Source organism: Oryctolagus cuniculus, chromosome 15 (assembly GCF_964237555.1).
Source record: "Oryctolagus cuniculus chromosome 15, mOryCun1.1, whole genome shotgun sequence".
NCBI lineage: Eukaryota > Metazoa > Chordata > Mammalia > Lagomorpha > Leporidae > Oryctolagus > Oryctolagus cuniculus.
Genome location: NC_091446.1, coordinates 87,538,772 through 87,550,290, shown reverse-complemented (window position 1 = coordinate 87,550,290; position 11,519 = coordinate 87,538,772). Strand labels below are relative to the sequence as shown.

At 38.1% G+C, this 11,519-nt stretch overlaps 1 protein-coding gene across 1 annotated transcript; it reads left to right on the top strand.

Moving 5' to 3' along the window:
• Nucleotides 1–507: 507 nt before the first annotated feature.
• LOC103347276 (zinc finger protein 268-like) lies at nucleotides 508–10,826 on the top strand. Its single transcript, XM_070058245.1, has 4 exons — nucleotides 508–1,807; nucleotides 5,951–6,077; nucleotides 6,322–6,414; nucleotides 8,764–10,826. Exons 2-4 carry the CDS (start codon nucleotides 5,954–5,956, stop codon nucleotides 10,608–10,610), a joined length of 2,064 nt encoding a protein of 687 aa, XP_069914346.1. The 5' UTR covers nucleotides 508–1,807; nucleotides 5,951–5,953; the 3' UTR covers nucleotides 10,611–10,826.
• Nucleotides 10,827–11,519: the final 693 nt, after the last annotated feature.

Here is an 11,519-nt window from a genome sequence, read left to right as displayed (position 1 = left end):
TATAACGAGTACTCAAACAGTATATTTCACTTTGTGTTTCTATGGGGGTGCAAACTGTTGAAATCTTTACTTAATGTATACTAAACTGATCTTCTGTAAAAAAAAAAAAAAAAAAAAAGAAAGAAATTATCAATTCCCAACTTCACTCTCACTGGGATTAAACATGACAATAGGTCTGATCTGATTTCATCATCATTTAAAAAATCGTCTATTATTTTTCACTTTATGTTTGTGTGGGAGTAAACTGTTGAAATCTTTACTTAATGTATGCTAAACTGATCTGTATATAAAGAGAATGGAAAATGAATCCTCATGTGAATGGAAGGGGAGAGGGAGTGGGAAAGGGGAGGGTTGTGGGTGGGAGGGACAGTATGGGGGGGAAGCCATTGTAATCCATAAGTCGTACTTTGGAAATTTATATTCATTAAATAAAAGTTAAAAAAAATATATACAGATGACTGGATGAAGTGATGAATAGATCCATTTCAGTAACTTTTGGGTATAGAATTGCCAGGTACTACAATTTTAAATATTCACAAATCTTTCAGAAGACACTCACTTTGTTTTCTAACCATATTAATCCATTTAAAGTATTAGAATAGTTTTCCTCACTGTGAAAAACAATCTGTTGATGGCCAACATTTATTTTAGTAGGTAAGATCAAGCACCATTTTAAAGGATTAAAAGTTAGTTTTTCAGGAATAGGTTTTATAATACCTGAAGAAGGAAGCTCCAGGAATAAGAAACATTTCTGACAGAATGCCACTTGATGCCTTCTGAGACAATACCTTACTACTTCAGAGCAGAGAAAAAAGGCACTGAAATTCAAAGATCCTAGATTTGCACTGTCCAAGCAGTTATTGATCATACTGACCAGAATGAACAAAATTTAGTTGATATTACCTTACCTCATCCATAAGTTATGAAAGCCCAGGTGGCCGGCGCCATGGCTCACTTGGTTAATCCTCCACCTGCAGTGCTGGCATCTCATATGGGTGTCAGGTTCTAGTCCTGGTTGCTCCTCTTCCAGTCCAGCTCTCTGCTGTCACCCAGGAGGGCAGTGGAGAATGGTCCAAGTGGTTGGGCACCTACACCTGCATGGGAGACCAGGACGAAACACCTGGCTTCTGGCTTCAGATCAGCACAGTGCTGGCTGTGATGGCCATTTGAGGAGTGAACCAAAGGAGGGGAGACCTTTCTGTCTTTCTCTCTTTCACTAACTCTGTCAAATAAAAAAAGAAAAAAAAAAAAAAAGAAAGCCCAGGTGATATTGGAAGCTCTGGACCAGCCTTTAAAAAAAAAAGTTGTGATTGGAATGGATTAGAAATAAAGGCAAGGGCCTAGTGAGTGTTACTTATTTAAGTGGTCTTGAGGGTGTGGCCTGGGGTGGAGGGATAAACTCTCATGTCTGAGAGTGACTGTCTACATTGCTTCCTACCACATGCCCATTACTTCATTCCACACTCATGATTTCCAGAAATGGAGGTCTGTGAAACCTAGTCTGCCATACACTTGGTATCTTGAATTATGCTGCTGCCCCCTGTACCTCAGTAATTCTTCCTGGTAGCTCAAGGAACATCTGTGAGGGTCCCTGCATGTAAAATGATGAAATTACATTTCAGGAGATAAGTGGTTTGAGTCACATGATTTGTAGATACCTGGCATCCTAACTTTTGGATGGTGATTTCTATTTTGCCACACTTCATTAAAAAACACATTTATTTTTCAGATTAATTTCAGAAACTGTCACCAGTATTGCTTTAGAAGATTGCCCTGAGCATGACTTTCCCTTTGATCCTGATGTTATGTATGTATTGTGTGACTTCAAAAAGCATATCAAAATTTCCCACTCAGTGTCAATAATTTCTTCTTGAAAGTTTTATCCAATATTTAGTATACATGCAGCTTCAGAAAATTACTGTGAGCTTTTTTCTATTTTCTGAATAGTAAAATTATACTAAATCAGATTTCATGTGCTAATAAGTTTCTTAAAATATAAACAAAAAGAATATGACCACATATAAGCAGAAATGCGAAGCATTATCTTTTGATCTCCAATGAATTTGTGATTTCCCAGGACTAGATTTTTTAGTATCAGCAGCTTTGCTAAGATACAATTGACAGGCACAGATCATGTAAGATTTTTAAAAATTATTTAAAAGTATATGAGAGAGGGAGACACACTAATCTTCCATCTGCTGAGTCACTCCCTGAGATTGCTGCAATGGGCAGGGCTGGGACAGGCTGAGGCCAAGAGCTTCATCTGGGTCTCCTATATTAGCAGCATTTACCCAAGTACTTGGGCCTTCTTCTAGTGCTTTTCTCAGGCCACTAGAAGGGAGTTGGATCAAACGCAGAACAGCCAGAATACAAACAATGGGGTTGCTTGCATTCCAGGTGGCAGCTTTACTTGCCATGTGGCAGTGCAGGTCTCATGTTTATGGAAACTTCTACATGAGATTGTGAAGGTCTATTAATTTTATTTTGCATGTAATGCAACTTTCTTCCCTGCTCACCAGGGTGTATCAGCATTTGATGTAGGACAAATCAGAAAATACAATGGTTTAACAAATAGCCATTTGATTTATAATTCTAATTCAATATTTTGGGATGGGCTCATCTGGGCAGTTCCTATCATCAGCTTGGGGTCAAAAATGATGAACTAATCTGAGGTACTGATTAATACTCATGCCTTAGAGATGGTTTCATTTAAAGGTCTGGTAGTTTGTGATAAATCTTGGTAACACCCTATCTCTTCAATGGGTAGGACCCATGGCTTTCCAGAAGATAAGGAAAATCTGAGAAGGCAAATACTTTACAAACTATATGTTTGTATCAGATTTACTGATATCCTGGGGGGTTAAACAAATGAAAAATGAAATCCAGAGTCTTGTAAAGGGATGGATACCAGGAATGGTTTCATTTGGAATCATTACTGGTAAAGTAAGTTAAATTAAATATATATATTAAATATACATTATGTAAATTTGTTCCAATGCAATTTTGCCCAAAAAAATCTGAATCTGTAAATTGCATGCTTTCTATAGAATTTCAGGTCTAAAAAATAAAAAGTGTTCTAAAGTACACACAGAGGGAGCAAACTGTTGAAATACTTACTTAAGGTATACTAAGCTGATCTTCTGTATATTAAGATAATCGAAAATGAATCTTGATGTGAATGGAAGGGGAGAGGGAGTGGGAAAGGGGAGGGTTGTGGGTGGGAGGGACGGTATGGGGGGGAAGCCATTGTAACACATGAGTCGTACTTTGGAAATTTATATTCATTAAATAAAAGATAAAAAAAAATAAAGTACACACAGATATGGAGTCCTGTGTGATACTTTTGCATTAATAGAAAAATGGTAATTCAAAAATAAGTTTCTTGGCCGGCGCCACAGCTCACTAGGCTAATCCTCTGCCATGCGGCACTGGCACACTGGGTTCTAGTCCTGGTTGGGGTGCCAGATTCTGTCCCAGTTGCCCCTCTTCCAGGCCAGCTCTCTGCTGTGGCCAGGGACAAGTGGAGGATGGCCCAAGTCCTTGGGCCCTGGACCCCATGGGAGACCAGGATAAGTACCTGGCTCCTGCCATTGGATCAGTGCAGTGTGCCAGCTGCAGCACACCAGCTGCAGCGGCCATTGGAGGGTGAACCAATGGGAGAGGAAGATCTTTCTCTCTGTCTCTCTCTCTCTCACTGTCCACTCTGCCTGTCAAAAAATAAAATAAAAAAAAATATAAAAAAATAAGTTTCTTCAGTGTAAAATTTAGTGAAGTATAATGTTTATCTCTTTAATAAGCTCATTTATTTGAACAATCACCCTTAAATTTTACTATCTCAATATTACATTATTATTTTATAAATTTGTAGACAATGCTTTCATTAAGCCAATGATAATTGTTCAATCTCTACTACTTAATAGAAGTGAATGTGCTTTTTTATATATTTTCTTGTTTAAATATTTCTCCACAGGGAAACTGATGTTTCCTAGGTTAATATATTCATTATTCTTTGTTCATTGTATTACATTCTTTTTTTTTTCCCCAGTGCAATGTAGAAGGAAACCTGATAAGTTTTCTTTTAACTCCTTCCATTTGTCTTCTCTTCCAGATATGATTCTTGGCACCTTCACATATTTCTAAAACTAAATAAAATTATTACATCCCTTGTAAGTGGTTTTCTTAATTATTGCTCAGCTTGTTGTCAGTTTTCATTTTAGGAGGATTATTATTATTATTATAGTTTATTAATTAAAATGGAAAAATAAGCATAAAATTTATTCTCAGAGAATGTACACAATCATGATGAATGATGAATTTGGTATGATTCTGAAATATTACAATCATCTAAGATATGGCTATTTGGCCTCTGGTCTTTCTGTTGCCTTAGCAAAATATACATTTGTTACATGTTTTGAGTTGAAACTTTGAGTACAATATGCTAAATTTTTTGGTCATGATGTCTGAAACAACAATGATGTAGTGAGCAGTGTTTTCATGTGTCCCTGGAAATAAACACTTAGCATTCTGCAAGGTTAAGAGTTACCTATTACTAAAAAACACAAATCAGTTTTCAGTCCTTAATAGTTTTGAGAAGCTGAATTTGATTCAGGGATAGGATCAGGAATGTGTGGGGAAAAGAATCTCCTACAGGTTCTTCTATTTTTTAGGATTTATTTATTTATTCAAAAGACAGAGCTACAGAGATTGGGAGAGATGGGCAGAGAGAAAGAGACCCTCCATCTACTGGTTCATTCCCCAAATGACCACAATGGCTGGGACTGGGTCAGACCAAAGCCAGGTGCCTGGAGTGCAATCTTAGTCTCCATATTCATTGAAGGGGTCCAAATACTTAAGCAATCTTTCACTGCTCTTTCAGGAACTTTAGCAGAGATCTGGATTAGAGTGGAGTACTCTGGATTCAAATAGTCTTCACGTGAGATGCCGCCATTGCAGTTGGAAGCTTAACTGGCTGCACCATAATACTGGTGCCTATTGCAAGTTCTTAAACAAATCTCTATGTATTTCTATTGGTCACAAATGCAGATTATACTACACACTTTCCCAGGTTCTGTTTTTGGGCAATTAATTCCATTGTTTTCACTTTAATTTGGTATAATGTTATCTCAGTTCTTCAAATGTATGTTAGTAGAATAAGCATAGTCAAAGTCTAAAACTATTTTCTATTCTTTGTCTTACTTGAATCTTCTCTTATTTAGAAATATTTATGAGCTTGATTGAGAAAGAAGTTGATGGACAGAGAGAGAAAAAAAGAGATTACTCCCGTGTACTTATTCACTATAAAAATAACCATACCGAGCAAAGGTTGGGCAGGACTTAAGCCAGAAGTCAGGAATGGAGTCTAGCTTTTTCTCATTGGTGGCATCACTAGTGCTTCTCCAGCATTAGCTGGGAGCTGGAAACTGGAACTGGCACTGGAATTTGAACCTAGGCACTTTGAAGTAGAAGTAGGGTATCTTAGCTGGCATCATAAACACCAAGATGGATGCCTGCCCTCTTTTTTAAAATATTTTTTTCTGCCATATTTGAAGTGACTTTGCATGGTGTTTTTCTGGAAATTCTTCTCTGGTCATTCCCAACATAGCTCCACTGATGGTTTCTTGTCTTTTCACCTGAATACATTCTTCACCTTAACATAGCTCATTCAAGAGTCAATATTGTCTTCCTTTCAGCCTGCTGTGCAATTCCCCTTGACATATGTGGCCCTTTGTGACCTGAAACTCCTGTTTTCTTCCAGTTGGGGCATTTTTCACAATCTTTAGACCATAGGTTTGACTCCCTGCTGAAAGCTTCTGTGTGGTTGTCCAAATGCTCAACAAGTCTAAAATGAAACTACATCCTTCTTTCTTCCTTCATTCCTATGTATAAAATAAAAATGGTCAGTGTTTATTTTGTGACAGTTAATATGTTGACCAGAAGTGTTCTATTACAGGTGATGCTAACATTTGAAGACCTGGCTGTTTACTTTACCTGGGAGGAATGGCAGAACATGAACAAAGCTCAGAAAATTCTATACAGGGATGTGATGTTGGAGACCTACAGCAGCCTGCTCTCCTTGGGTGAGTGACACCTATAACATGCCCAGTGATAAAATGTTATTGCTGTTTGAAAAAGAAGTGAACACTGTATAAAGTTTAATGGTGGGCAGGTAAAGAATTTGAGTCCATGAATAATCTGAATGTCTACCATCTAGGAAAGGACTCAAATTGGAACATTTGTTGCATAGTTCCTGGAATAAGCTGTATTCCTTTAAATAACTCAAGATAATGATTTCACAAAAGCTTACATTGTTTCCATTAATAGGGCACTGCATTACCAAACCTGATTTGATCTTTAAGTTGGAGCAAGAAGCAGAGCCATGGATGGTGAATGAGTGCCTAAATCAGAGCCTTCCAGGTCAGTATATACATAACGATGAGGGAGGCCAAGGCATAAAGATTGCAGCAAATGTTGATTAAGGCTCTTTCTATGAATTTCTCCCAAGTGTTATTCTTGATGAAAGCTGGCTTTTTTTGCATCAGACAATGGATTCTAGAGTTTTCTAGGGATGCCATTATATCTCTAACTCTTTTGTTCTTGATGAAGTTGTTCTTTGACGTAATAAAATTCCAATCCTTTTCTGATGTTACTAAGGATTTTTTTCTAGGTTAGATACATTGCCCTTCTCTGTATTTGATATGTTTCTTTCATGCATTTATTCTTCACTTCTTGTCAGTTTGGCAAGTTATAGAAACTTGTTTCAGATTGAGTCCCCACTCATGCTTTTGACGAGGCACAGAACTTGCTATTTTAAGGATCTCATGACTGAACCAATAAATGTGAACTCTCTCTCTTTTCTCTTTCTCAGTGCCTTTCTCATAAAATAAGAAAAAATGGGTTGCTAGAAACATTGGAGGAGGAAGCCTATGGCTGGCAATCTTCTGTTTCATTCTCCCTTCTATCTAATTCTGTGTCTGACTCTCAAGCATATAAATACATAAATAAATGCTAAGAGATGTTCAGAAGTAAGCCTCTGTGCAGTGACATCAGAAATCCTGAAGCTAAGCATGCACTTGTATAGAAAAATGAAAATAACTGATCCTAAACTCAACCAAGAAAGTCTTGCAATTCTGAATCCCAAGGTCAAATGAGCTCATTGTTTCATGTTGAATGTCTCAGATTTGGGAGCAAGGTTTGAAGTATGAATTCTGACTCAAGCAAAAAAGATAAGAAAGGCATAGGAAATGAAGATTTTCTTGAAAATAAGAGACAGCTGATAAAAAGCCTCCAGAGACTCAAATTATCACATAAGTGTGTTTATGTAAAAAACTGAAGAGCGATACCCAGGGCTGGTGATTTAAGAATCACCTACAAAACATTTTTCAAAGAAGGTAAACACATTCTAGGTTGCAAAATTAAATTCTTTAAACCCTTAGGGAGTGTATACCCAAGGTGGTTTATTGTGATGTTTCTGTACCTGTTATCGTTCTGAGAAGCTGAAGATGTTAAATTTCCTTAGGAATATGGGGAAGCTGTCATAGAGTGCAGATAAATGCAGAGTTTCTCATTTGAAAATTCCTTCAAATGCTGTTTACCTGGGAAGACTGAACATGAGACAACTATAGATTCAAATCTTGTCTCTTTTTTTTTTAATTTATTTTTTGACAGGCAGAGTGGGCAGTGAGAGAGAGAGACAGAGAGAAAGTTTTTCCTTTTGCTGTTAGTTCACCCTCCAATGGCCACCACGGCCAGTGTGCTGTGGCCGGCGCACTGTGCTGATCCGATGGCAGGAGCCAGGTGCTTTTCCTGGTCTCCCATGGGGTGCAGGGCCCAAGCACTTGGGCCATCCTCCACTGCACTCCCTGGCTACAGCAGAGAGCTGGCCTGGAAGAGGGGCAACTGGGACAGAATCTGGCACCCCGACCGGGACTAGAACCCGGTGTGCTGGTGCTGCAAGGTGGAGGATTAGCCTAGTGAGCTGCGGCACCGGCCCAAATCTTGTCTCTTAAATTTGATCCTGTTTGGAAGTCAGACACATTTCACTCTTCTTCCTGTGCAAGTAACTGATCCAGTAAAACATTCCCATATTTATGGTTGAAATACCAGAAAAGCACAAAACGTAAAATTTTAATAATAATAAAAACTAAAGAAGAAGGACAGGGAAAAACTGGTAGCTAGGCAATGGGGGAATATACTGACTAAATATTTGTCCATTCTTTAACATCTTATAGTACTGTCATCATTGTTAAAGACAGTGACAATGAGAGGAGAAAGAGAGAAAGAGATCATTTGGTAGCTCAAGCCCCCAATGCCTATAACAGTTAGATCTGACTAGTCTGAAGCCAAAAGGCTGGAATTTCATCTAGTCTTCCCTGACATATCACAGGGTCACAAGCACATGAATCATTATTTGCTGCCTTCTAATTTACATATACTAGAGATTTATCGGAATCACAGTAACCAGAGCTCAAACTGGCACTATTTTGAGATGCAGGCACCCTAAGCAGTAAATTAACAAATCTAACAAGGAAAGCCGTTCTGCCATACTTGAATAAAATTCAAGTAGTAAACAGGATAAATCATGATTGAACATTGGGAAATCTATTGGTACAACCAAGAACCATATAATAGGTATAAATAAGTGTCTTTTACTGATTATGTTAAAATCTTATGCCACTTTGATAACAAGCAACTTCATTCCCTTTACATCAGTATTTCAGGAGAAAGCATTTATATGTGATTCAGTGAATTTTTTTCTCATTTCAGTTGCCATGAAAAGTGATGACATAATTAGGACCAACAAGAAAATTCAAAAAAAAAAATTTAATAACATGGCAGAGAAACCTTATGAATGTAATGACTGTGACAAAGCCTTTGGCTCTAAGTCAGCACTCATGAAATATCAGAGAATTCACACAGGAGAGAAACCATATGAATGTAATGTCTGTGGAAAAGCTTTTGGCCAAAAGTCACATCTCACAGTGCATCAGAGAATTCACACAGGAGAGAAACCTTATGAATGTAAGGACTGTGGAAAAGTCTTTGGCTATAAGTCACTACTCATAACCCATCAGAGGATACACACAGGAGAGAAACCTTATGAATGTAATGCCTGTGGAAAAGCCTTCGCCCGTAAGTCACAACTCATGTCACATCAGAAAATTCACATGGCAGAGAAACCTTATGAATGTAATGACTGTGACAAAGCCTTTTGCTCTAAGTCAGCACTCATGAAACATCAGAGAATTCACACAGGAGAGAAACCTTATGAATGTAATGCCTGTGGAAAAGCCTTTGGCTGGATGTCAGCACTCATCGAACATCAGAGAATTCACACAGGGGAGAAACCTTATGAATGTAATGACTGTGGAAAAACCTTCAACCGTAAATCACATCTCATAAGTCATCAGAGAATTCACACAGGAGAGAAACCTTATGAATGCAATGGCTGTGGAAAAGCCTTTGGCCAGAAGTCATATCTCAGAGTGCATCAGAGAATTCACACACGGGACAAAGCTTATGAATGTAATGACTGTGGGATAGCTTTTGGCTTGAAGTCAGACCTCATCAAACATCAGAGAATTCACACAGGAGAGAAACCTTATGAATGTAAGGACTGTGGAAAAGTCTTTGGCTATAAGTCACTACTCATAACCCATCAGAGGATACACACAGGAGAGAAACCTTATGAATGCAATGCCTGTGGAAAAGCCTTTGCCCGTAAGTCACAACTCATGTCACATCAGAAAATTCACATGGCAGAGAAACCTTATAAATGTAAGGACTGTAGAAAAGCCTTTGGCTATAAGTCACAACTCATGACCCATCAGAGAATTCACACAGGAGAGAAACCTTATAAATGTAATGCCTGTGGAAAAGCCTTTGGCTCAAAGTCACAACTCATAATACATCAGAGAATTCACACAGGGGAGAAACCTTATGAATGTAATGACTGTGGAAAAGCTTTTGGCCAGAAGTCAAATCTCATAAGTCATCAGAGAATTCACACAGGAGAGAAACCTTATGAATGTAAGGACTGTGGCAAAGCCTTCAGCCATAAGTCAGAACTCATAGCCCATCAGAGAATTCACACAGGAGAGAAACCTTATAAATGCAATGACTGTGGAAAAGCCTTTTGCAAGAAGTCACATCTTGTAATCCATCAGAAAATTCACACAGGAGAGAAATCTTATAAATGCAATGCCTGTGGAAAAGCTTTTGCCCAGAAGTCATATCTCATAGTTCATCAAAGAATTCACACAGGGGAGAAACCTTATGAATGTAATGACTGTGGAAAAGCCTTCAGCCTTAAATCATATCTCATGATCCATCAGAGAATTCACACAGGGGAGAAACCTTATGAATGTAATGACTGTGGAAAAACTTTTGGCCAGAAGTCAAATCTCATAAGTCATCAGAGAATTCACACAGGAGAGAAACCTTATGAATGTAATGACTGTGGCAAAGCCTTCAGCCATAAGTCAGAACTCATAGCCCATCAGAGAATTCACACAGGAGAGAAATCTTATAAATGCAATGACTGGAAAAGCCTTTTGCAAGAAGTCACATCTTGTAATCCATCAGAAAATTCACACAGGAGAGATGCCTTATGAATGCATTCCTTGTAGAAATTTCTTTCTGTGAAAATCCCACCTTGTCAGAGAATTCACATAAGGGAGAAACTTGAGTGTAATGACTGTGGAAAAGCCTTTGGCTATAAGTCACGACTCATAATGCATCAGGGAACTCACACAGGGGAGAAACCTTAATGACTAAGGAAAAGCTTTTGGCCAGAAGTCAGACCTTTTTGAACATTAGAGAGTTTGAATGGGGGAAAACCATGAATGCATTGACTGTGGAAAATCCTTTGGCCAAAAGTCAGACCTCATCAAACAGCAGAGAATTCACACAATGAAGGAAGCTTATGAATGTAATGACTGTGGGAAAACCTTTGGCCAGAAGTCACAACTTATAATACAGCAGAGAATTCACACAGGTGGCCATGGGTTTATCATAAGTTGCCTTGATTGTGTTGAGAAATGCTCCTTTTATACTCACTTTAAAGATTTTTACCAACAAAGGGTGTTGTATTTTTTCAAATGCTTTCTCTGAATCAACTGAGATAATCATATCACTTTTGTTCCTCAGTTTGCAATGGGAAGAATCACATTTACTGATTTGGAAATGTGGAACCATCTCTGCATATAGTGATAAATACCACTTGGTCCAGGTGAATGATCTTTTCTGATGTGTTGTTGGTTTCAATTAGCTAGTATTTTGTTGAGGATATCTGCATCTGTGTTCATCAGAGATATTGGTCTGTAGTTCTTTCTCTATTTTATCTTTTTTGGTTCAGGAATCATGATGTTGGCTTTATACAAGGATGTTAGGGGTACTCCTATAAGGAAAAGGCAGAAGAAACAGAGGAGACTGGATACAAATGCACAGCAAGTCTGAATTTATTCAAAGAAAATTAACTTACAGTGGTTGATCAGTTGCCAGTGGCTTGAGGGTCAAGACTC

Bases quoted from the DNA above. Each gene is read 5' to 3' on its own strand.
- LOC103347276 (XM_070058245.1), top strand. From the start codon at position 5,954: ATGCTAACATTTGAAGACCTGGCTGTTTACTTTACCTGGGAGGAATGG. The intron at 6,078-6,321 runs GTGAGTGACACC...TTCCATTAATAG, and splicing joins CAGCAGCCTGCTCTCCTTGG to GGCACTGCATTACCAAACCT. The intron at 6,415-8,763 runs GTCAGTATATAC...TTCTCATTTCAG, and splicing joins CCTAAATCAGAGCCTTCCAG to TTGCCATGAAAAGTGATGAC.